This window comes from Heptranchias perlo, chromosome 13 (genome assembly GCF_035084215.1).
Source record: "Heptranchias perlo isolate sHepPer1 chromosome 13, sHepPer1.hap1, whole genome shotgun sequence".
Classification (NCBI taxonomy): domain Eukaryota; kingdom Metazoa; phylum Chordata; class Chondrichthyes; order Hexanchiformes; family Hexanchidae; genus Heptranchias; species Heptranchias perlo.
Window position 1 is genome coordinate 29,720,733 of NC_090337.1, and position 25,409 is coordinate 29,746,141.

The 25,409-nt window shown below is 40.8% G+C and overlaps 1 protein-coding gene across 3 annotated transcripts in view; it reads left to right on the forward strand.

Moving 5' to 3' along the window:
- Positions 1–25,409, forward strand: part of cops7a (COP9 constitutive photomorphogenic homolog subunit 7A) — a 33,264-nt gene that overhangs the window by 3,340 nt on the left and 4,515 nt on the right. For 2 of the 3 annotated variants that reach the window (XM_067994638.1, XM_067994639.1), the window contains exons 2-6: positions 1,393–1,571; positions 5,998–6,073; positions 20,852–20,940; positions 23,091–23,293; positions 24,238–24,343. In XM_067994638.1, coding sequence (XP_067850739.1) covers positions 1,410–1,571; positions 5,998–6,073; positions 20,852–20,940; positions 23,091–23,293; positions 24,238–24,343 — 636 coding nt within the window. In that variant the 5' untranslated portion in view covers positions 1,393–1,409. Of the gene's footprint in view, positions 1–1,392; positions 1,572–5,997; positions 6,074–17,743; positions 18,441–20,851; positions 20,941–23,090; positions 23,294–24,237; positions 24,344–25,409 lie in introns of those variants that run through there. The other variant, XM_067994640.1, reaches the window with a different exon arrangement.

Sequence of the window (25,409 nt, forward strand, 5' to 3'; positions counted from 1 at the left end):
GATTCTCCCCCTATTGGTTAGTTGGTATTTTTAGTTCCATTGGCAGAAACTTCTAATGTTGTGATAAAACCCACTTTGGAATGACACCAAGTCAGTGTGAAAATTGCCAACAGTCAGAAAAATGTCTCTATCTGTCCTTCTCTGCATTTGAGATCATTGCCCACTGGAGTCAGAAGAGAGATACAATCAGGGAAATTATTTGGCTTATCTTATGTGATAGGTTCAAAATAAAGAAAAACTTGCATTCTCTCATCGTGTTATACAGTCTCTTGAATGAGTTTAAGGATTTTGCCTCCATCTGTCTCCCATAAAGAACATTCCAGGGTGAAGAAGTACATCCTGACATCTGTCCTAAATTTCCCCTTCTCCCGTTTTAGTCTGTGCCACTTTGTTCTAGATCTTGGAGTAGTGTCCAGATTAACTATATTTATGCTGTTTTAATACCTTGTATACTTTAAGGCTAACAGTTTCCAGAATCTTTACTTATAACTGAATCCTCGTGGTTATTTGCTGCACCGCCTTCTTGGCTTGTATGTTTCCCTTTTGTCTCAGCAACACAAACTGAACACTGTATTCAAGGTGGAATCTGACCATAGCGCTGTGCAGTTCTGGCATGACACCTAACTTGGACTTAAGTGAGCCAGCAATATAATTAGGTATTGTTTGTTTTGTTTATTGCTGCTCCACTATTAAGTGCTAAATCTGCTATGCGTCCAGGATTCCTTTCCACTTCTAGTTATTTCTACACCATCCATGGTATACTCGGCACATCCATTTTTTCTACTGACATGTAGTACCTTACACTTGCTTGTTTTGAATTTGCTCATTTGCAGATTTTATCTAACTACTTTTATAGTTCCCAGGCTGCTTCCTCCTACCTCCTCCTCAGTTTACTATCCTTCGCAAATTTGACTAGTTTACATTTGGATTTTAGAATCCAAACCATTAATGTAAATTACGAAAAATAGTGGCCCCAGCACTGATCCCTGTACACTCGATTCAGTGCCTCCATCCACCTTGATATCACTCCCTCAACAAGTACTGGCTGCTTTCTTTCCTTCAGTCAATTCCTTATTCACAATGGTTTTCCAATGCTGCTCTTAGGATATCACTTATTCAAAAAAAAAGTCTAGGAAATTAGTCAAGCAACATATTTCCCTTCTAAAGCAATGTTGGGTATCTTTTACTAGATTATTCCATGATGTTCTCCATTTCATTGGTGAGTTTTGAGTTTTTCATTATTGCAAGCAAAAGCAGGACAGAGCCAAGCAGCCCAGAGAAGCTCCATAGATCGCTTACACTGCTTCAGTTTACTTTCTTTATGTAACATCTCCTCTGGTTTGGTACCAGTGCTACTTAAAAATACTGACTGTCTTTGTCTTTGTTTTACAGCGAACCACCTTTGTGCAATGGCAGGAGAATCAAAACCTACAAGTAACCCATTGGAACAGTTCATTTTGTTGTCTAGAAATGCCAAAGGTCCAGCATTAACTACCCTTATAAGCCAAGTATTAGAAGCTCCAGGAGTTTTTGTTTTTGGTGAACTTCTGGAAACACCTAATATACAGGAGGTAAGAAGGAATGCAGTACAGAAAAATGTATTTTCATTTCTTAAACTCTCACTGCCATAGGGAGAAGTAAATCAAACTTAAAATGCAAAATACCTAAGTAATTTTTAAGATGCTTCTCTCCAGAGTATTGGGACCTACTATTTAATAACTAATTTGAAATGTTGAACATCTTACTATGTAAAATAAGCATAAATAAACATAAAGGTACACAGAATAATGTGAGCTTGTTTTTGTGGTTTTCTTGACAGAATAATATTTGAAGTTTTCACTTGTTAAGTTGTCATCAAGGAAGCTCAGTTGACTTAGTGGGTAAATGCCCCACATGATCCTAAGTTCCTTCATCTGTGCAAAAATAGCCGATCACCATGAGGCACTACAATTGGCTTCAGCAATCCTAGGCTGAAGAGAGGAAAAATCAGACCAGGTTCATGCTCCTGAGAGCTATCCAGTGAAAAATAAAATACTTGTACACAGATGTCCAGTGTTAGCAGAGTTGGGTTTCTATCAGATGCCCAAAGGACAGAATAGCTTGCCAACACTCACTATCCTCGAGAGAAATTGGCCTCCATCGTGCCCGATTTCTGGGTCAAAAATAAGAGTTGGACCAATTTCTGGCTGTGATCTCCCAATTCCGAAAGTGTGCCGGTTGCCAATTAGGCTTCCAAATGACCAGGGCACCTGCCTAAAACAGGCTTTGGGTTCGTTGAATATTCTAATCAGGGACGTAAGACCAGATGCCAAACTGAGCAGAGCATGCGCTGTAGTTTTTCCAGGTCTACAGAGGCCTAACCAGACGTCCTTAAAGGGACCGCTGCAGGCTGCCAAAGAACAGGTAAGTTTTTGTTTTGTTATTTGATGTGGCTCCTCCTGGATCCACAGCAACATTGCGGGCCACTGTTGGCCTGTGCCCACCCCTCTCCTGATCGCTTCCCCACCACCATCTGGACTTACCTGTGGGCCAGCTTCACATTGGAGCAGGTCGAATTTTCCAGGGCCTCACCTGGTGAGCTGCATCAGGATGCCCGATTGGCGTCTGCAGTTTGCCGATATTATGTAGATGAGGCCCGAAGCCCAATTTCAAGTCAGCTTGCAGCCTTCATGTTTGGGTGTGCATTGCCATGGGGTGGGAGCAGGTCATTTGACCCTCTTGGTGCAGTGAAAATAAAGAGAAGCTATGTTTTTCTTACAAGAAAAAAAATCCAGATCCCACCAAGTCTGGATTATGATTTGGAACAAATTGAGAAGAATCCTGAGAGGGAAATTTGATAATGAAGTTTGGCAGAGAAATCAAAGAAAATACAATGGGAGTGGAGACAAAGATCAGAAAGTCACGCATGTACAATAAAAAGACAATGCTGCATCAGACTAGAGATTATGATTGGACAGAGGGAGTAATCGGGGCAGAAAGATATGAATTTATTAATTCGGCAGCTAAAAGAGTCAATTTATTGATATGTATTAGATAAAAAGGCGACAGAAGGGACAAAGGTTGCAAAAAAGAAACCAAGCTAAGAGGATGAGAGACTTTTTGATAGGAAAACTTTCAAGTTGTAAATTTTCAGTTATTTTTAAATCAGCTTCATCACAATGAGATTAATTTTACTGTTTAACCCAGTTAACTTAAAACAAATAGAAGCAGTTGTCCCATATTTGGCAACATGTAGACTAAACACCATGTGGTAGGGACATTGTAGTTCATTTAGATGTGTCGCTGAACAAGGTGCAAAATTTTTATTCCTTACCTTGGCTTGCATTCACACACATGCTTCCATCAGATGGCGAAGTTCAAATGTTGGCCAAACTGTCTGGTGCAACATCAAGTTGATTGGGGTACCACATCTGGTTACATTTCAGCATCCTCTGATTATACAGCATCATCTACAGAGGCCATGGAGATATCAGTTGTGCATCTGACCTTCAGGTTGCTTCCATGTGAAGGCAAATGTACGGATCAAGCAAGCTGGATTAGTCCTGACTTTTTGCTCCTCATCCTCCTCTCTCTCTCGCTCTATCTCGTAACATTTTTATGTAACTAATTACTTCCCTAACTATACAATTTAATTCAAACCCATTGGTCTTATCATGCTAAATACATATATTGGGAGGCGTAAACAACAGAGAAAATAAATAAAATATATATGGAGCGGGATACAAAAATGTGTTTCTCTTTTTAATAAACTGGGGCCGCAAAGAAGTATGCAAACCATCAACCTTAGCCCAAGTGGATTGGCTTCATGTTACTTTGATGTACGCTGACCATTAATCAGTAATTTAGGGTCTGAACTTCTGCACAGTTTACTTTCTTTTGGAAGACTTTGTGAAGACAACATGAAAAGGTAAGGCTGCAGAAGTTATTGTGCGCAGTTGTTACTGCAGTCTTGACACATTAGACACATTGAATGCATAAAATAGAAGAAAGTATAAAACAGAAAATGTAATCAGCTGAGCAGAGAACAAGAAAGAAAACAGTAAGAATAAATATTACATTGACAATAGATATTCAAGTGCAGGATTGCAGAAAGAAAATAAATTACTAGCAGAAGAAATTAGAGGAATATGGTATTAAAGTATAGTAAGCTGATTTTAAATTGCAAAATTGTTTGGAAACTCTCAAAAACTCTTTTAAAACTATATTTCAGGGATATTTTAAAAATACTAATCTAGATTCAGCTTTACTGTTCAGGATACCTCTTTGACATTGTATCGTAGTAGGTACAGCACAGGAGGAGGCCATTCGGCCCATTGTGCCTGTGCCGGCTCTTTGAAAAAGCTGTCCAATTAATCCCATTCCCTGCTCTTTCCCCATAGCCCTGTAATTTTTTTCCCTTCAAGTATTTATCCAATTCTCCTTTGAAAGTTGCTATTGAATCTGCTTCCACTACCCTTTCCAGCAGTGTATTCCAGATCATTGCAACTCACTGCGTAAAAATAAAATGTTTCTTCATGTCACCTCTGGCCCTATTTTGCCGATGACCATATATCAGTGTCCTCTGGTTACCGACCCTTCTGCCACTGGAAACAGTTTCTCCTTCTTTACTCTATCAAAACCGTTCATTTTGAACATCTCTATCAAATCTCCCCTTAACCTTCTCTGTTCTAAGGAGAATGACCCCAGCTTCTCCAGTCTCTCCATATAACTGAAGTTCCTCATCCCTGGTACTGTTCTAGGAAATCTCTTCTGCACCCTCTCCAAGGCCTTGACATCCTTCCTAAAGTGTGGTGTGCAGAATTGAACACAATATTCCAGCTGAGGCCTAACCAGTGTTTTATAACTGGTTATAAAAACTTCCTTGCTTTTGTACTCTATGCCTCTGTTAATAAAGCCCAGGATCCCATATGCTTTTTTAACAGCCTTCTCAACATGTCCTGCCACCTTCAGAGATTTTTCATCCACATTTTTTCAATTATAACCCAACGAGATGCCAAGAAACTTTTAAATGAGGGATAAAGGTGTTTTAGTATTCATAGCAAAATGCTGCTTTAACATCTGCTGCAGGAGATGCCGCTTCATTACACAAATTGCAATGTGATGTGCGCACTGATATGACTAGTCAGCTTTTTTTAAAAAAAATTACAATTGTTTTTGTTCAATTTTGTTAGTAATTGCAGTTCCTGATGGGATCCTGGATCCTTAAAATGAGAGTCCAGTCGGACTTCTGTATTCAGTATTGAAGCGTCAAAGTGCCGGAGGCAAGGCAATTAGTGCAACAGTGGTTATCTCCAGAATCTTTAATATGCTTTGTAAATATGAGCAGATTTACTCAATATATTAATGATAACTAGTGGTAAAGTATCAATATTGTACCAATTTCTTGTTGGTGAATTTTCCACCTTGGAACCATTCTATAGTGTGCAATTGGAATGTTAATCATCTATTCAACAGTTGGACAGATGTCTAGATCTAATACTGATACAGTAGCATGTTGTGCACCAAAATAAAAATGCCTCTTATTTTCAGTGTATATTAAGCAATATTGTGAAAGAGAAAATATTACAATTTCCATTACTTTTGTGATTTTCAGCGTCTAGAATTAAAAGTAATTTTGCAATTTTTGCCTTTGGAAAAGCTTTGTGCATTTTGAAAACTAGATGTGTTTTTCCAGTAATAAGGACTAAAGATCATAATTTCCAAGCAAGGAATTAAACAGACACTTCACCACTCGTTTTTTCTGTACTGTTTTGAGATTGGGGGTGAGAAACTTTAATATACAAGTATCAGAATTTGTTCACATTATTGATGATTTCAGCATGCTATTAAGGAGTTCATTTATAAACTTGGAACTTTTAACTTTCCTTAATCCAATAAATTTGTACTTTGCATCAGTTGAGTTTGAAACATGTATCCACCAGCCTTGTCATACTTTTAATTGTACACCTATTACTTTAAAAGTATGAATGTCAGTAATCTTTGAGTCTTTCTCCCTAGTTGGCTAATGGATCGCATGCTGCCTACTTTCAATTGTTGAACCTGTTTGCATATGGAACGTATCCTGACTATTTAGGTAAGGAAGTGATATTTATTCTATCTGTTCCACTATCCACTGCTACAAAATGATAGAATCATTGAAATTGCAGCACAAAGGAGGTCATTTGTCCCATCAAATATGTGTCAGTGCTTGCTCTTCATCTGGAGCTATCTACTCTGATCCCATTTTTCTGCCGTTTCTTTGTATCCTTTTATATTCTTTTTGAAATGTTTGTCCATTCCTTTTTAAATGGTATTATAGTCTCTACCTCAGTAACCACTTGTGGGAAAACTTGTTGTAATTCTATGTTCTAATAACCCTCTGCATGGGAAAAAATGACCTAATTGTTGCCTGATGGTGCTAAGTTTTTGCACCTTGTGACCAATTTGCCAACCATTGGAAATAATCTTGCACCCTCTCAAAACCTTTCATAATTTTGTAAACTAATAGATTCCCCCCGCCCCAATCTTTTGAGCACTTTTCATAACTAACTTCCTATTCCTGGCACCGTTCTAATCTTTGTACCCTTTCCATGGCTGTAATAGCCTTCCTATATCTGAGTGCTACGTCCTAACCTTTGTTTGGACAAATTCAACGTTACCGCTTTATTTTTGTATTTAATGTCCCCCTTTTATGTAACCCAGAATCTCATTTGCCTCCTGGCAAATGTATCTGCACCCCTAGGTTTATCTATTAAGGGTCTTGCTAATAAGTATATGCTTCTTTTCACTTTTTTTTCCCAAAATGTACTGCTCCATATTAGCTAAATCAACTGAAGATAGTTGGGTCAAGTATGCTGCCCTGAGGAACTCCTGAAGCAATGTCCTGAGGCTGCAGTGGTCAGCCTCCGACAATTACAGCCATCTTCCTGCGTGTGAAATATGACTCCAGCCAGGGTTTTTACCTTGACCTCCGTTTTGCTAGGACTCCTTGTTGCCATACTCGGTCGAACGCTGCCTCGATATCGAGGTCTACTACTCTCACCTTTCCTTTCCTCTCGTGTTCAGCTCTTTCATCCATACTGCAAGTAGTTTGTGATGTGATCTGGAACTGAGCTGTTCAGGCAGAACCTGAACTGAGTGTTCGTGATCAGGTTATTGGTGAATAGATGCCACTTGATGGTACTACAGTTCCCACCACTTACACCATCCCCCATTTATGGCACTGACCATTTGCCATTATCATAGGTGCCCATTACAAAGACGGCACTTATACCGTATTAAGCGGGCCAGCTGTTTCAGGCAATTCAAGCAACTGTTCGCTGTGCAATTACCTGTCAGACTTTAATTGTATATTGAGAATCAGTTTCCCTGTCTAATAAACTATCAGTAACCAACATGTAAGAGTTCTTATGAAATAGGAGGTTATTGGGAATATGACAACTCATGGTACTGTTTGCTCCAGATTTTGGGTCGCCTTTTGTCCGCCTCCATCACAGTCTAACTGCCTCTTAAATGGTCCTGGGCTTTAATCTCAGCAAATTTGACAGATTCATCAGTGTACTGACTGCTGGTACAAGGAACCCCGGCACTTGGAATAAATTGTTTTGCAGAAAAGCTAGGGTAAGCAAATATTTGCTCTTATGCAATGGGATTATTTGGGAGTTCAATGGATTTACCGTCCATTGCATATAGCAGGCAAATCGCATTAGCATGAAAGTGATCGCTATATTCAGTGGAGACTATTGATGACTTTTTTCTTTATTCATTTATGGGATGTGGGCGTTGCTGGCAAGGCCAGCATTTATTGCCCATCCCTAATTGCCCTTGAGAAGGTGGTGGTGAGCCGCCTTCTTGAACCGCTGCAGTCCGTGTGGTGAAGGTTCTCCCACAGTGCTGTTAGGAAGGGAGTTCCAGGATTTTGACTCAGCGACGATGAAGGAACGGCGATATATTTCCAAGTCGGGATGGTGTGTGACTCGGAGGAGAACGTGCAGGTGGTGGTGTTCCCATGTGCCTGCTGTCCTTGTCCTTCTAGGTTGGTAACGGTCGCGGGTTTGGGAGATGCTGTCGAAGAAGCCTTGGCGAGTTGCTGCATTACATCCTGTGGATGGTACACACTGCAGACACAGTGCGCCGGTGGTGAAGGTTGTGAATGTTTGGGGTGGTGGATGGGGTGCCAATCAAGCGGGCTGCTTTGTCCTGGATGATGTCGAGCTTCTTGAGTGTTGTTGGAGCTGCACTCATCCAAGCAAGTGGAGAGTATTCCATCACGCTCCTGACTTGTGCCTTGTAGATGGTGGAAAGGCTTTGGGGAGTCAGGAGGTGTGTCACTTGCTATAGAATACCCAGCCTCTGACCTGCTCTTGTAGCCACAGCATTTAGGTGGCTGTCCAGTTAAGTTTCTGGTCAATGGTGACCCCCCAGGATGTTGATGGTGAGGGATTTGGCGATGGTAATGCCGTTGAATGTCAAGGGGAGGTGGTTAGACTCTCTCTTGTTGGAGATGGTCATTGCCTGGCACTTGTCTGGCGCGAATGTTACTTGCCACTTATCAGCCCAAGCCTGGATGTTGTCCAGGTCTTGCTGCATGCGGGCATGGAATGCTTCATTATCTGAGGGGTTGCGAATGGAACTGAACACTGTGCAATCATCAGCGAACATCCCCATTTCTGACCTTATGATGGAGGGAAGGTCATTGATGAAGCAGCTGAAGATGGTTGGGCCTATAACACTGCCCTGAGGAACTCCTGCAGCAATGCCCTGGGGCTGAGATGATTGGCCTCCAACAACCACTACCATCTTCCTTTGTGCTAGGTATGACTCCAGCCACTGGAGAGTTTTCCCCCTGATTCCCATTGACTTCAATTTTACAGGGGCTCCTTGGTGCCACACTCGGTCAAAAGCTGCCTTGATGAGAAGAGCAGTTACTCTCTCCTCACCTCTGGAATTCAGCTCTTTTGTCTATGTTTGGACCAAGGCTGCAATGAGGACTGGAGCCGAGTGGTCCTGGCAGAACCCAAACTGAGCATGGATGAGCAGGTTATTGGTGAGTAAGTGCCGCTTGATAGCACTGTCGACGACACCTTCCATCACTTTGCTTATGATTGGGGCGGTAATTGGCTGTATTGGATTTGTCCTGCTTTTTGTGGACAGGACATACCTGGGCAATTTTCCACATTGTCGGGTAGATGCCAGTGTTATAGTTGTACTGGAACAGTTTGGCTAGAAGTGTGGCTAGTTCTGGAGCACAAGTCTTCAGCACTACAGCCGGGATGTTGTTGGGGCCCACAGCCTGTGCTGTATCCTGTGCACTCATCCGTTTCTTGATATCACGTGGAGTGAATCGAATTGGCTGAAGACTGGCTTCTGTGATGGTGGGGATATCAGGAGGAGACCGAGATGGATCATCCACTCGGCACTTTTGGCTGAAGGTGGTTGCAAACGCTTCAGCCTTGTCTTTTGCACTTACGTGCTGGACTCCGCCATCATTGAAGATGGAGATGTTTACAGACCCTCCTCCTCCCGTTAGTTGTTTAATTGTCCACCACCATTTGCGACTGGATGTGGCAGGACTGCAGAGCTTTGATCTGATCCGTTGGTTGTGGAATCGCTTAGCTATGTCTATAGCATGTTGCTTCCGCCGTTTAGCATGCATGTAGTCCTGAGTTGTAGCTTCACCAGGTTGTCACCTCATTTTTAGGTACGCCTGGTGCTGCTCTTCTACACTCCTCATTGAACCAGGGTTGATCCCCTGGCTTGTTGGTAATGGTAGAGTGAGGAATACGCCAGGCCATGAGGTTACAGATTGTGCTGGAATACAAATCTGCTGCTGCTGATTGCCCACAGCGCCTCATGGATGCCCAATTTTGAGCTGCCAGATCTGTTCTGAATCTATCCCATTTAGGTGATAGTGCCACATAACACGATGGATGGTGTCCTCAGTGCGAAGACGGGACTTCATCTCCATGAGGACTGTGCGGTGGTCACTCCTACCAATACTGTCCTGGACAGATGCATCTGCGACAGGTAGATTGGTGAGGTCGAGATCAAGCAGGTTTTTCCCTCGTGTTGGTTCGCTTACCACCCGCCTAGTGATTGGGAGGTATCTTTTTTTCTGGATAGGACAAAACTTGCGCAATTTTCCACATTGATCCCAATGTCATAGCTCCATAGGAACAGTTTGGCTCGGGCTGCAGCTATGTCTGGTGTACAGTTCTTCAGCACTACAGCCTGCATGTTATTGGAGCCCATAGTTTTTGGTGTATCCAGTCCACTCATCCCTCTTTAAAATGTCACGTGGAACAAACCAAATTAGCTGCACCCTGTTACCTATGATGGTGTGAGCTTCACGGGGAGGTCAAGTAGGATTATCCACTCGGCACTTTTGGTTGAAATCTCTTGCAAACATTTCAGCCTTATCTCTTGCACTCGTGCTGTCCTCCACCATGGTTGAGGGTGGGGATGTTCATGAGGCCGCTTCCTCCCATTAGTTGCCTGATTACCCACCGCCATTCTTGACTGGATGTGGTAGGGCAGCAGAGCTTTGTTCTGATCCATTGGTTATTGAGACCTATACCTCTGTCTATAGCATTGAGGGCCCGCAGGTCACTGTCCGTAGCATGCTTCTTTTGATGTTTAGCATGCAGGTAGCCATCACCAGGTTGGTACCTCATTCTATGGTATGCCAAGCGATGCTCCTGGCACACCTTTCTATACTCACCTTTGAAGCAGGATTGGTTTCCCCCTTGATGGTGATGGAAGAGTGAGGGATGTACCGAGCCATTAGTTTACAGATTTTGGTCCTATAACGAGGGGACATAGTCTTGAAATTAGAGCTAGGCCATTCAGGGGGGATGTCAGGAAGCGCTTCTTCACACAAAAGGTAGTGGGAATCTGGAACTTTTTTTTTCCTGCGCCCCCCCCCCCCCCCCACTACCACCACCACCCCCCAAAAAAAAATGCTGTTGGGCTATGTCAGTTGAAAATGTCAAAACTGAGATTGATGGATCTTTGTTAGGTAAGGGATATGGAATGAAGGCGGGTAAATGGAATTGAGATACAGATCTGCCATAATCTAATTGAATGGCACAACATGCTCTAGGGGCTGAATGGCCTACTCCAGTTCCTGTGTTCCTGTACAGTTCTGCTTATGACAACCCACAGTGCCTCAGTTTTGGAATACTAGACCATAGTTTGTCCCAGTTAACAAGGCAGTAGTGCCATGCAACACAATGGAAAGTGTTATGAACAGATGTGCCTGAGACAGGTAAGTTACTACCTCATGTTTGTTTCCTCACTATTTGCCACAGGCCCAGTCTGGCAGCTATGCCCTTCAGGAAGTCCAGTTCAGTCAGTGGTGGTACTACTGAGCCGCTAAGTGCTCACCCAGAATACGTTCTGTATCCTTCCAAGTTTACTATTTGTGTTTTTCCCTTCTTTACACTTAAACCCCTCCCCATCTGCTGTCAATTAAATCTCTCCAATATATTTCCCTGAGTTTATTAATTTAAACTCCCATCCACAGATTTATCTATTTTTGATGCCAGGTTGGTTCAGGAGGAGTTTCAGGAATTCCTTGAATTGCCAAACTGGTCTGTAAACTTGAATTCTCCCTCCATTCTTCCAATCAAGTTTTCAGCTGCCTAATCTTCCTTTACCTGTCTGGCTTAGAAAATTGCCCGGGTAGTATTTCTGAGAATGCAAGCTTTAAATAAAAACAGAAAATGATGGGAAACACTCAGCAGGTCAGGCAGCATCTGTGGAGAGAGGAACAGAGTTAACGTTTCAGGTCGATGACCTTTCATCAGAATCAGCCTTATGTTCTTGTTTAGCTTTCTTTTTCGCTCCACATATTCCCTGTGCAGGATCGTGTCCTAAGCCCCACCAACATTGCTAGTTTCCACATGGATCGTGACAACAGGCTACTCACCCAACCCTCCCAAAAGTCTGTCTGCACATTTCAGGATGCCAGAGGAATTGGCTCATTTCAGCCCATTGAGCTCCCACCCTGATTACCTGTCTGCCTCCTGATTACAGCTCATGGATTCCTTTCCTCCTCATCGCTTCCTCCCAGCCCTGCCCTTCCTTTTTTTTGGCCAAGTACATCTGTGCTACAGAGTGTCTGGTTTAAAATTTCTCCCCAAGGCTGTGTATTGCAAAATGCATTGAAGAGTTTTGCAAGTTCAATAGCCTGCTGTAGCAACTCAATGACAATTAGTGGAAGTGCATTAATTCTGCTGTGCATACATATTGCACTTCACCATGGTACACACACTTCTTAAAATAACCTGTATGTTTATCTTTTGAAAATACTCTTACAACTGTAATTTACAATTTTATACATTGTCTTTTACAAAAATAAACCAAAAGGTGGATGGGGGAAAACATTCTATCCAGCAATAGATTATTGGCCATCACCATTCACTCACAAGTGACCTCAACCTTAAAGCAATTTAAAGAACCTTGAGTAGAAGTCAACAGCTTCTGTTCCTTTCACTCATGATGATCTCTGAACCTAAAGCAATTTCAGTATGTAAATTCAGTACATACATTAAGGAATCGAAGGGTTAGGAGAAACTCAGCATGCATCTGCTGCTCAATTCCTCAACTTTGCCTCAGAAAATTTGATTTTAACATAGTATAACCTGTTCCACTTAAGTATATTGTTGAAGTTGTAGTTCAAACTCATCTGTATGAATATACTTTGAAGAGTAAAGGAAACACTTTAATTTTATTGCAGGTGTACAAAATATTCACAACACTCCTCCAAGTCATGTCAGTACTTTTAAGATAGGTGATTGATATTTTCTGGTTTTCACGTTGTGGCTTTATATAATAGTATATGCTCGTTTCAAAATAACCTAATTTTTGCACTTTTTATACTGGATATTCACCATCATGTTTCCTGTCTCTTTAGCCTTTTGTTGAATTTGGCCATTTTGACCTTCAAATAATTTTTCACTTATGGAAAGACTAGCTTAAACAACATGGTTCTGATTTCCTGTAAATATGCTAATCCATATGTGCAGCTAAAGACATCTAGAAAAAGGATACACTAAGTACCTAGACAATAAAGGAGAGGATGACAAAAAGGGAATATGAAGAGGTTCGGAAAGAAGTCAAAAAAACAATTAGGAAAGCAAAGAGGAACTACGAAATTAAATTATCAGGAAATATGAAAAGGAATAGTAAAGTATTCTACAGGCACATAAATAACAAAAGAAAAATCAGCTTAGGGATAGGGCCACTAAGGGATGCACAAGATAAACTCACTGGTAAGGACAGCGAAATGGCAGAAATATTGAATAGTTACTTTGCCTCTGTATTTACCAGGGAGACTAACAAGGTGGGTATGAAGTTAGAAGAGATCAAAGATATAAAGACATTTAAGATAGCAAGGGGGAGATAATTTATAAACTAATCAAACTTAGAGAGGATAAAACCCCTGGATGGATTTCATCCACGAATATTAAAAGAAGTTGGGGAAGAGATAGCAGAGGCACTATTACATATATAAAAATTCATGAGAAAAGGGAATAGTGCCAGAGCACTGGCGGACAGCCGATATTTAAATAGGGAGATAGAACAAGTCCAGGGAATTGTAGATCAGTTAGCTTAACATCAGTGGTGGGAAAGATAATGGAATCTTTACTGAAAGATGTAATAGAAAAACATCTCGAAAATGAAAATATAATAAAGTAGTCAGCACGGATTTCATAAGGGAAAGTCATGCTTGACCAGCCTTATTCAATTCTTTGAAGAAGTAACAAAGAGTAGACAAGGGTAATGCAGTAGATGTAATATATTTGGATTTTCAAAAGGCCTTCTACATTGTAGACTCATGACTAAGGTCAGAGCATGTGGATTCAGGGGACAGATAGCAGAATGGATAGCAAGCTGGCTACAAAACAGAGAGTAGGGGTTGAGGGTAGCTATTCCGACTGGCAAAAGGTGAGGAGGGGTGTTCCACAGTGAGCGGTGCTGGGATCACTATTGTTCACAATTTACATTAACGATTTGGACTCAAATTGGAAGTACAATTTCAAAATTTGTGGACGACACCAAATTGGGGGATGTAGTTAATACAAAGGAAGAATGCGTCAAAATGCAAGAAAACATTAATAAACTTGCAGAATGGGCGTGTAATTGGCAAATGAATTTCAATGTAGGTAAGTGTGAGGTGGTGCATTTTAGTAGGAGGAATAAGGATAATAGTCTAAATGGGATAGCGGCGCAAAAGGATCTCAAATCACTAAAAAGTAGCGCTGCAGGTTAATAAGGCCATAAAAAAAAAGGCAAACCAAGCACTAGAGTTCATTTCTAGAGGGATAGAATTGAAAAACAGAGAAGTTATGTTAAACTTGCATAGAACCTTAGTTAGACCACACTTGGACAGTTCTGGTCTCCATGTTATAAAAAGGATATAGAGGCATTGGAGAAGGTGCAAAAAAGATTCACAAGATTGATACCAGATCTGAGATGATATACTTATCAGGAAAGGCTGAACAGGCTGGGGCTCTTTTCTCTAGAAAAGAGAAGGCTGAGGGGTGACATGATAGAGGTCTTTAAGATAATGAAAGGGTTTGATAAGGTCAACGTAGAGAAAATGTTTAGACTTGTAGGGGAGTCTAAAACTAGAGGTCATAAATATAAGATAGTCACTAATAAACCAAATAGAGAATTTAAGAGAAACTTCTTTACCCAAAGAGTGGTAAGAATGTGGAACGCACCACATAAGGAGTAATTCAGGCAAATAGCACAGATGCATTTAAGGGGAAGCTAGATAAGCACATGAAGGAGAAAGGAATAGACGAGTATGCTGATATTGTTAGATGAAGTAGGGTGGGAGGAGGCTCGTTCGGAACATAAACACTGGCATAGGCCAGTTGGGCCAAATGGCATGTCTCTGTGCTGTGGACTCGATGTAACTCAATGTAAAAATAAAAGCGTATGGAATTGGAGGCTTCCTTATAACATGGGTTGGAAATTGGTTGGGAAAAAGGAGACAGAGAGCAGGAGTAAAGGGAAAATACTCGTATTGGTGGGATACGACAAGAGGTATTCTAGAGGGATCTGTATTGGGACTTCAGCTTTTGATCATATATATCAATGATATGGACAAAGCCAAAAGCTAGTGCACAAGTACAGAAAGTAATCAAAAAGCCTAATGAAATGTTGGCTTTTATCTCAAGGGAGGTTGGAATTTGAAAATGAGGAAGTGATGCTTCAGTTGTACAGAGGCTGAGTCAGACCCAGCTGGAGCGCTGTATTCAGTTTTGGACACCGCACCTCAGGAAGGATATATTGGCAGATTCACCAGAATGATACTGGGGCTTAAATTATGAGGACTGGTTGCCGAAACTTTGCTTGTATTCCCTTGATATCGAAGGTTGATTAATGATCTAATCGAGGTGTTTAAAAAGATAAAAGGGTTCGACAGAGTAGATGCAAAGAAACTATTTCCCCTGGTAGGGGAACAAGGGGGCACAATCTTAAAATTACAGCTAGGCCATTCAGGAGTGAAATCAGAAACTACTTTTTCACACAAAGCGTAGTGGAAATCTGGAACTCTCTTCCCCCAAAAGGCTGTGGATACTGGGTTAATTGAAATTTTCACGACTGAGATGGAGAGATTTTTGTTCGGAACGGATATGGATATGGCAGTTAAATAGAGTTGAGGTGCAGATCAGCCATGATCTGCTTGAATGGCCTACTCCTGTTCCTACGTTCGTGTTCCTAATAGGTGCCTTTTTCTTTCTTTCTTTCTTTCTCTCTCTCTCTCTCTCTCTCTCTCTCTCCCCCTCCCTCCCTCCCCCTGGCTGTCTTGAAATCAGAGCTTTTACATTGTTTCCTTTTGTAACCTATTCTCAAAACTAAGGAGTTTTCCTTTCTCCTACAGTCTAAAGGGTTTTTATACCTAAGTTTTGTGTTTGCTAGTTGCTGCTTCCTGATTTACCTGGACACCTTTTTTTTTCTCTTTTTTTCAAACTTGATAGTGTCCTGCACTATAGACATTAAGGGCCTGATGTTAGCAGGGCTGCGGGTTCTCGGCAGGGGGGCTCGCGCCCGGTGAAATTAGTCAGTTTCCCGCACGATTGTAGGATCCAATCCACTAATTGGATCCACTTACCTGCCCCTCCGGGTTCCCCACTGCTGATCTGCGCGTCGGGCGGGCTGCGCATGCGCAGTAAGATCTGTCAGCTGGAGGTGCTCTATTTAAAGGGGCAGTCCTCCACTGACAGATGCTGCAACAAATAGCAAAAATTACAGCATGGAGCAGCCCAGGGGGAAGGCTGCTCCCAGTTTAATGATGCCTCACTCCAGGTATCAATACATGGGGTGAGGAGGAGGGGGAGGACAGAGATCTTCCTCCTGGCGTGCGGGAGGAAGCGGCCTGCCTCTGCCACCAGGAAGGCCTGGCTCGAGGTGGCAGAGGAGGTCACCAGCGCAACCAACATATCGCCCACCTGTATACAGTGCAGGAGGTGCTCCAACGACCTCAGTAGGTCAGCCAAAGTGAGTACACGTAGTCTTTCCCCTACACTCCGTCTGCCACATCACTGCCTCCACCCCACATCTCCTTCCGCACTGCTAACACTACTCTGTCACATCACCCCTCATACCCACTCAAACCTCATCCTCATCTTACCTGCACCTACTCACCTCACCAGTACTCATCCCGCCACTACCACTCAACCCAATCCTCATACAATCTCATGGCTCTCTCTCATACTCACCCTCTCGTGCATCTCTTTCACGGCCAGCCTCACTCAACCTGCTACGACCTGTGCTGCAGCCACAGGGCATGCATCACCTATGTGCAGCAGGAAGCGTAAGGCAAACGTGTTGTGAGCATGAAGGGGTTGCACAAGGGTGTTTGAGGGTTTGTCATGGGTGTTACTCATATTGAATTTCTGAACAACTCACATTACATATTATATTGGCACCACTACTGCCATGTCTTTGCGAATCCTGTCTGGTTTGTGCAATAATGCCCGCTCCTGAGGATCACTATGAGGACCCACAACTGATGCCACCCATTGTGTCACTGAAGAGTGGGTGTAGGTGTATTTGCAGGGCTCTTTTGCGCAGACGACTGAGAGACATTGGCAATGTCCCCGGTTGCACCCTGGAAGGATGCGGAGGAGAAGTTGTTGAGGGCAGTGGCTGGCTTTAATTGCCTGTGGGATTCCCACCAGCGGGGGCTGCGTGCGCACGCTGGCGCGTCAGCGGGGAACCCGGAAGTGCGCGGGTTCGGGGCGGGCTCCGGTACCGCGCCGGGATTCTCCGATTTTCGGAGCCCCCCCGCCAGGAACGCACCCGATAGCGGGTGCTAAAATAGAGCCCTAAGCATTCTCCTAGAATTAATTAAATCCAGGTATGCTGATTGGAACATACTGTAAAAGTTTGCAAACTTTCTGAGCAGTGGGTGCCTCCCATCTGTTTGGTCTGGAAAGACTTCAGGAGTGACTTCTGCTCAAGTGAAATTTTCTACCAATGATTGGTAAGTATCCTCTCTATGTACACAATGTCTTCAGCAATAGCTTAACCAATCCAAACGTTGGTGTACAATAACATGGCAACAAAATGCTAATACTGCTAATTGCATTTAGTGTCTTCAATATTACCTGCTTATCATGTACAATACTACTTATGTTGAAATGCTACCTGTTATCACCCTAATGTGTATTCATTCGCTACACAGATGAACTTGCGCCATCAGGAAGTTAAAAGCACATAGTACAACCCACAGAAACAAAGGCCATATATACATAAGCAGCACAACTATCCCATGCACCAACATCGAACATTGAAGCTTCTGTGTTTCAGAAGGTGTAGAATCACCAGCACGTGACCCTTCACTAAGCTCTGATGATGTTGCTTTTCTGTTGATTGAAAGTGAATTGGAGAAGCCAGTGGTGTGCCTTAAGTGCTCCTGTACTGAAGTGCTGATAGAGGGACAGACGTTAAGCATAACAAACCAGGATGTGCTTTGTGATTGATGTATCCCATCAGATTGACTGGCATCTTTATTCCCATGTATAAAAAAAAATATTTTGGTTCTTTTACTGCTTTCTACATTTTTGTGGAAATAGATGAGCCTGTCAGCCACCTTCAGCAGTTCATCAGGTGAACATGGTTCCTGGCCGAATGCAACAGAAATTGCCTCCAGGAAATTGGAATCAGCCAACAGCCTGGAAATTCATGGGCACTGTGACTTTCACAACCATCGGCAAAGCAATTGGAGTCGAACAAGAAACCCTTAGGATAGAGTATTATTTAACACATAACTCTCAAGCTGTTGGAGAGCCTGACTTAGGCAGGACATTCAAGCCCTTGGGTGCCCTCCCTAGGGTCAGATCGACTTCTCTTTGTTGTCCTTTGTGCCCCCGCACACATTCCTTCTCTGAGAGGATGATGGCTGCAGTCATTTCTGGTCCCAGGGTCATTACATTTGGAAGGTGAGCTTCCTGGCGTTTGCCAGAGAGTCGTGCCGGTCTGGGGGTAGCAGGGAGGAAAAGGCATCCATCACACTGGGCAAAAATTTAGTTAAAACTTCAAATTTGCCCTCTGGCAACCTCTGCATACTGGATACTGCTGGGGCTTAACAACTGGATCCTACATCCAGTAGAAATGGCAGGAAACATTGCTGAGGCTATGTTTCCCTCATTTTGCAAGTCCTGTGGACTGGCGCATTTTCTGCTGCCAGAACTGGCCAGCGGAAAGCAGCAGTGATGCATATCCACAAGTTGCTGTCCACCTCCATGTGCCCCAGATCCACTAAAAAATCGAGGCCGTGGTAGAAGGCCTAGCCCTCTGTCCTATTTAACTATTGTTGTAAAGAACAAATGGTTATTAGTAATGGCCAAAATTGGGGGGTGGGGGAGAGGAAGAGAATGTCTTTTATGTACATAACAAAATTACTTCACGTGTAATTAATTGGACATGGAGCGCTTTGGGATGTCCTGAGGACATAATAAAGCATTATATACAGTCTACTCCTTTTAATTCAAATTGCTTGATTCAAATTATCTGATAATTCAACTTTTTGCACTAAATTCCCTCATTGCTACTTGCATTGTTTGTTTCAAATTATTGAGTAACTCAATTTTTTAGTGCAAAGAAACAATTTTAAATTATCAGGAGTAGGCTTTTTATATTTGTTTTTGGAATATGGGTACGGCCGTATTTATTACCCATCCCTTGTTGCCCTGAGGTCATTAAGAGTCAAGCAAGTATTATGTAATAGGAATCTCACATAACCCACAAATTTACCAAAACTCCCAATCTTTGGGTTAGTAGTCCAGTACCATAACCATTAGGTATCATCTCCTTAAATTTAAATGGAAGTTTGTTCTTTTCTGACTTGATTTGTTAAAAAAAAATCCACATACTGTATACGTTGAAATCTAGTATCTATTTTCTATATGCCAGTGGCACTCACAATGTCCCAACTTGTAGCAATACAGATTTTCCAGTGATTTGTGACCCTGGACAATAGTCAGCCAAAGGAAGTCACACTACTCTCTCTTCTAATCAATCAAAGTTATCTTAATGATGATACAGTTCACACAAGCATCAAGTGATACACGCAACCTTTAAACCAAGGATTTCAGCATCAAGGCAGTAGAGTGATCAGCTCTCATAGCTTTTGAGGTTCTTCTTTGACGTCCATCCTCTCAGCGAAGCTTCTTCAAGCTTCTCCTCCTGTAGTAAAGAATCTGCCATGGTGTTCATTTTTATCTGGTTTTTGCTAGTTGGGGCGCCAGTAAAAGTTAGGGGAAGTGCCTTTGTTGTCTAATAACCTTCTCTGTTGCCAGGCCTTAATGATGGACAGTGGGCTGTTTGTTCGTGTCACTCAACTTCCCTGTATTGTGTCAGATCAGGTGCAACCTCTCAACCGCTGTTTGTCCTTTGTTTCACTTGTTTGAGACCATGGGATGCGTAGGCCTCCCTTATCGATATCCAAACCCTCTCCAAGCCATGCTTTTCCCAGACATTCTGTTTTTCCCAACAACTTTTAACTACTTTGTTCTCAGTTTATCAGTCCTGTGGTATTTAATTTATTTTGTTCTAATCAGTTTTTCGACTATTCCTGTTTTGTGCTGATCGAGTGATTTCTGCACAATGCTGTCTTTGCATTTTAAATTCACAATGTCCAAGGGGTTTTAAATTCATAATGTCCAAGGCCCTTCAAACTGATAATTCATGCTAGTAGGAATATTGCATATTACACTGATAATATGAACACTTGCCAAATGCAGCAGCAGTTACATATTGTAAGAATAATCAACAAAATCCTGATACTTTATGTAAACTGCTTAACTTTAATCTGTAGAACATTGTGCATTACTGAGTTCATTTCAGTCTTGAGAAAGCACTTCTTAACTCACTCGTGCTCAAGAATTACTTTGACATTCCCACACAAACCTAATGTTCTCAAATCCTACATGTAGTCAGTTTTATTTAAAAGCATATCTGAACCAAGAATAAAATTCTGTGTAATTAGCCCTTCATGTTCATTCTAATTCTGCAAGTTCCTGGTTTAAGCATAGCTCCTTAGTTATCTTTCCTGTGTTTATTTTATAGTAGTCAGCAGACTAAATGTAATTAATTAACTGTCAAAGGTTACCTAAAGACAACAGACCTTTTTTTAAGAGGAGTCTTACTATTTTTAGAATAAAATAAATGTTTTTATTTAAATTGATTTGAATAATTAAATGGGTTTTGGGAGAATTTTTAAAATTCCTGATGCAGACATAGCCTTCTTTGGCAAACTGGTTATGCACTTATCAGATTTGAGCTGTGTATGATTCTTGCTTTAATTAACTCTAAAGGTTCTTTCTAGCATTACATATTTTCTGTTGTTTAGCAAATAAGGGAAGTCTACCCGAATTAACATTAGCTCAGAAGAACAAGCTGAAACACCTCACCATAGTAAGCTTGGCTGCAAGAATGAAGGTACTTAAGATTTTGTTTGTGCATACATGCTAGGTGTCCAGGATGCATTGCCATGTAGTGACTTTTTTTTGTTCTAATTTAGTTTAGTTTGTAGCCAACACATTTTTATAATAGTCTAATTGAACTTGTGACATTGTTTACTTTACATACACCTTAATTTTTCTGTATTTAATTTAGTCAGCAATTATACTCTATAAACATTGGTGCTATTACTGTAATGGAAAATGAATATGGACGGCACAGAAATCTGTCGCTAATTTTTATACAGTGCAGTAATACTTGAAATTATTGTTAAAATCATTCCATCATTTATGACTACTTGGGAGGAACTTATAGTAATGGAAGATCTTGGACCTATTGAGAGATGCCTGGGAGGTGCCTTAAAACCAGAAACACGTGGCCCTTTGGTAACCAAGTGTGCTGTATTTTAACTGACAATACATCCTCTCGTACTGAGAAGATTATACTTTTTTTTTTCTCTTTCTCTCTCTTCTCCTCCCCCCCCCCTTCCCTGTCCCCCCTCTCCCCCGTTCTTGTTCTCCACCCCACCCACCCACCCACCCACTCCCAAGAAAAAGAGTAGGAGCAGAACATGTTCTCTGACCTTGTCAATATTGCCATTGACCTAGCTGCCAGATGGTCAACAAGAAAGGCCTTAGATGGCTGGTCCTCTAGCTTTTTCCTTCCTTCCTTGTGGGAGATCTCTTCCACTGGTACGGTTGAAATGTTTAATCTCCCATTTTTGGTTAATTATTATATATGGTTTCAGTTAATCAAAATGGAGAATATTTCTGGGGACTAGGTGATGCTGTGGGGTGTACGCAAGCCTTTCACCTCTAGGATCTAGGTTTGAATGCAACTCAAACTGATGGAATGAAAGTCTCCTCTGACCCCTGCCTGTCTGAACTCTCCATGAAATGGGTTGGCCAGTTTTAATCCAATTCCTAATGTTTATGGACTGACAGCACAAAACTGCCGCTGAATTGGCAATTCCTTCAGAACCCACTGGATAGTTGGTCGGAAAAGTGTAAAACTATCGCACTATTACTTTTCGAAAGTAGGGACTTCAGCACATTGTTGGTAAAGAATAAAGGATGCTTTAGTTGGAGGATTAACATCTAACCATACTGTGTTTGACCTAAGAATACTTGATACTAAAGCTGGCTGCCTAAAATCATTTTGTTCCCCAGCATTAACATCTTTCACAAATTTTATCTTAAAAATGGAGAATTTCTGATACCTTAGAATGTTTTACAGGACTGTAACACTAGAGGGTTTTTGTAAAAAGTCATAAAATCCTAAGTAAAGCTCAAATGATCTAAATAGACATCTAAAGCTCCTGCCATTTTTCCTCAAAGTTCATTTTCCACCCCCCCCCCCCCACCTCAACTTCTGAATTTCTCATTTGACTTCTGCTTTTGCAGTTCATACATCTGCCAGTTTTGTACTGTCTCTGTTGTTGCCTCATAATCTCATTGCTTGGTGGAGGAGCGGTGTTTTTTAAGATTGATGCTCAATGAGGATTGTAAAAAAATCCTTGTAACTGGAAGAATAGGTTTTACTGGATAAATGACCTATTTGAGAACCTATACTCAATGTTCTCTTTTAAGATAGAGGACAGAGAGGATTTTCCCTACGTTCATAGTTTAATTTTTTGCCTATCTTTTCTGTTGAACGGCTTACCTGTCGATACTATTGTGTGTGAGAGACTTAATGAGCTTATACTTTAAATCGAGAGAATGCCCTTCAACTGATGTATGTAAAGCTATAGTTAATGAATGGTATTGAGTTTTATGTTTGTAGGAGCACAATAATTCTTTCATTTTAGCTAGATATGTTGTAATAGTTAATGATAATGAAAAGGTGAAACCAAGATATTTTCTCCAATTTTTTGCAATTTTGATAAGATGTTTTAGGAATATTACATTAAAAGTAAGGAATGATTTCTCAGCACTTGATGAGAAATCAGCACAGAACCCAATTTTTTATATTGGGTTCTGTGTTTTAAAAAAAAACTATGATTTCAGATTTTGTCCATTTTATAGGGCTATCCATAAATCAAGAATCAAAAATTTAAGTGTTACTGCTAATGTTGAAGCTTCTCTGGCCATTACAATGAAGTTGTTAACCAGTCTTTTATAACTTTGCAGTGCATTCCGTATTCCATGCTTCTGAAAGACCTTGATATAAAAAACCTCAGGGAATTGGAGGATTTAATTATCGAAGCAATTTATACTGATATAATACAAGGCAAACTTGATCAGCGAAATCAACTTCTTGAGGTTGACTTTTGCATCGGCAGAGATCTCCAAAAGCAAGACATTAGCAACATTGTTAAAACTCTCCAGAAATGGTAATTTTGTTTTTTTTTGTGAAATTAAGAATCTCTTTACAATAATAACTTAACAGGAAAATGCCATGGAACACTCACAAAAATCCTTAGAATCAGTTAGTACCTTAATGAAAACACATGAATGGAAAACTTACCTGCATTCACGTTGTATATTTCACCTGTACATTGATAGGAAGATGAGTATAGGAAGTTTTGGCCATAGAATCTTATGGTCCTCAAAAATGAAGCAAAATTAAATGAGTGCCCTTTGTGTCCTTTTTGCTACCCTAAAATCAAATCGCTATATATAAATATATTCCCTTCCCAGTTCCCAGTTCTTTCACATTTTTCATGAAATTTTTATAGTGAAAAGGGAAAGTCAACTGAGAAGGCAGTATATTGATGTGTATTTTCTAGTGAAAGCTTAACTCTGCTAAAATAGAAGCATAAAGTACACATTCAGCACTTGTGTTATCTTGTATCATTTTCAATTCCATTGTACTGCAAACAGAAAGGAGGTAACCTATGCACTCTTTTAACTTACGAGGCTGGCAGATACTGGGAAAAAATCTTTTATGTCTTGGGATGTTACAGCAATAAAAGCAAATAGGCCTGTTTGAAATATTGCTTTGGTGTACACATTGTAGCAGTTGCTTAAAAACACTGGATAATGGAAAGATAATTATTGTCAAATAATGTTACAATTACAGTAGAGAGGATTGTTGTCAGTTTATTTAATGTATATTAGTATTTTTATGTGGTGTGACTTTTTAAAAAAAAAATCAAAGGTATGGCTTTTCTGAAATACAGCTTGAGGTACTGTAATTGCATTGGATGTTCTAGATTAGCACAAATTTATGGAAATTTATTCATCAATTATCTTGAGTGTCTATTTTTAAAATGCATTTGTTTGACAGCTGTATGAAAAATGTAATACTGCCAACAATTGTCTTGTTTCTCAACAGGTGCGATTGCTGTCAAGCAGTTCTGCTGGGGATTGAGCAGCAAGTCCTCCGTGTAAATCAGTATAAGGAAAGCCACACAAAAACTCAGCAGCAGATAGAAACCGAGGTGAGTTATGAAGATGAACAAGAAAAGACTATTAGACCCATCATGTCTGCTTCTTCCACTGAACATAAACAGTTTACTTTAATATGGACAGTACCGTATTTAATCTTCTGATGAGAATTTGTCATTAATTGCATAAGCTGTAACCTTACAAAAAAAACTCAAATGTGCAAACTGTATCAAATGCCTTCTCAAAATTATGTAAATTCTAAAACATTTCTATAGATTGATCCCTTTTGCTGCTATCTTTATTCTGACTATCTATTGCCCACTCATCTCTAATAATACTAATTTTAGCTATCCTCAACTAACTTTGCAGGACTGCTTTTGTTTTGGGTAAAATAATTTTGTTTAAATAGGAGTGCAAATAATTACTTAATTAGGGGAACTGGGTAAGTGTACCCTGAGCCTAACAGTGGATACTATACACAGTTGAACCTTACTCCACCTCAGACAAGTGCACTTGCCCTGGCATTGGCCTGTGTTGGTTGCCAGGGAGTTTAGTTGCCTTTTGACAACCGAATGCATTTTTGTAACCAAGTTAATCATCAGACTTTGGGCGTCAGTTTGGCTGAAAATGGTTTTTATCCAGTCAAAGCCCACCTCCAAAATAGAGGGTGAGAACTAGGAGAAAGCAGAACCTGGATAAGAAAAAGATTTTGTTTAGGTTACTTTAAGTGAAAAGGGCAAGCAGAAGTAAAGTACTTTTTAAATTGTTTTCTTAAGTGTTTCCTATTAAGCTTCCTGCCATTTGAGTAGTTTTACTACAGTAATAGTTTTTCAGCATCATGGTGTGTGTGCGCTGAAAATTTGTTTACCCAGAGACTATTTCTATGGGTTTACCATCAGTTTACAAATTATCGTTACACGATCACAGAATAAACCTGACTTTTATCCTCTGATATTAATTCAGCTCCCTCTTGAATTGTGTTCAGTACCTTCTCTCAGCTAACTCCTGTGTTTAGCATTGCTGTTGAATAAACATATTTCCCTCTGTTCCTCCCTCCCCAAAAAAGAAGAGAAAAAAGATTGAAATCATAATTTTCTATAATGGACTGTTTAAAAAATA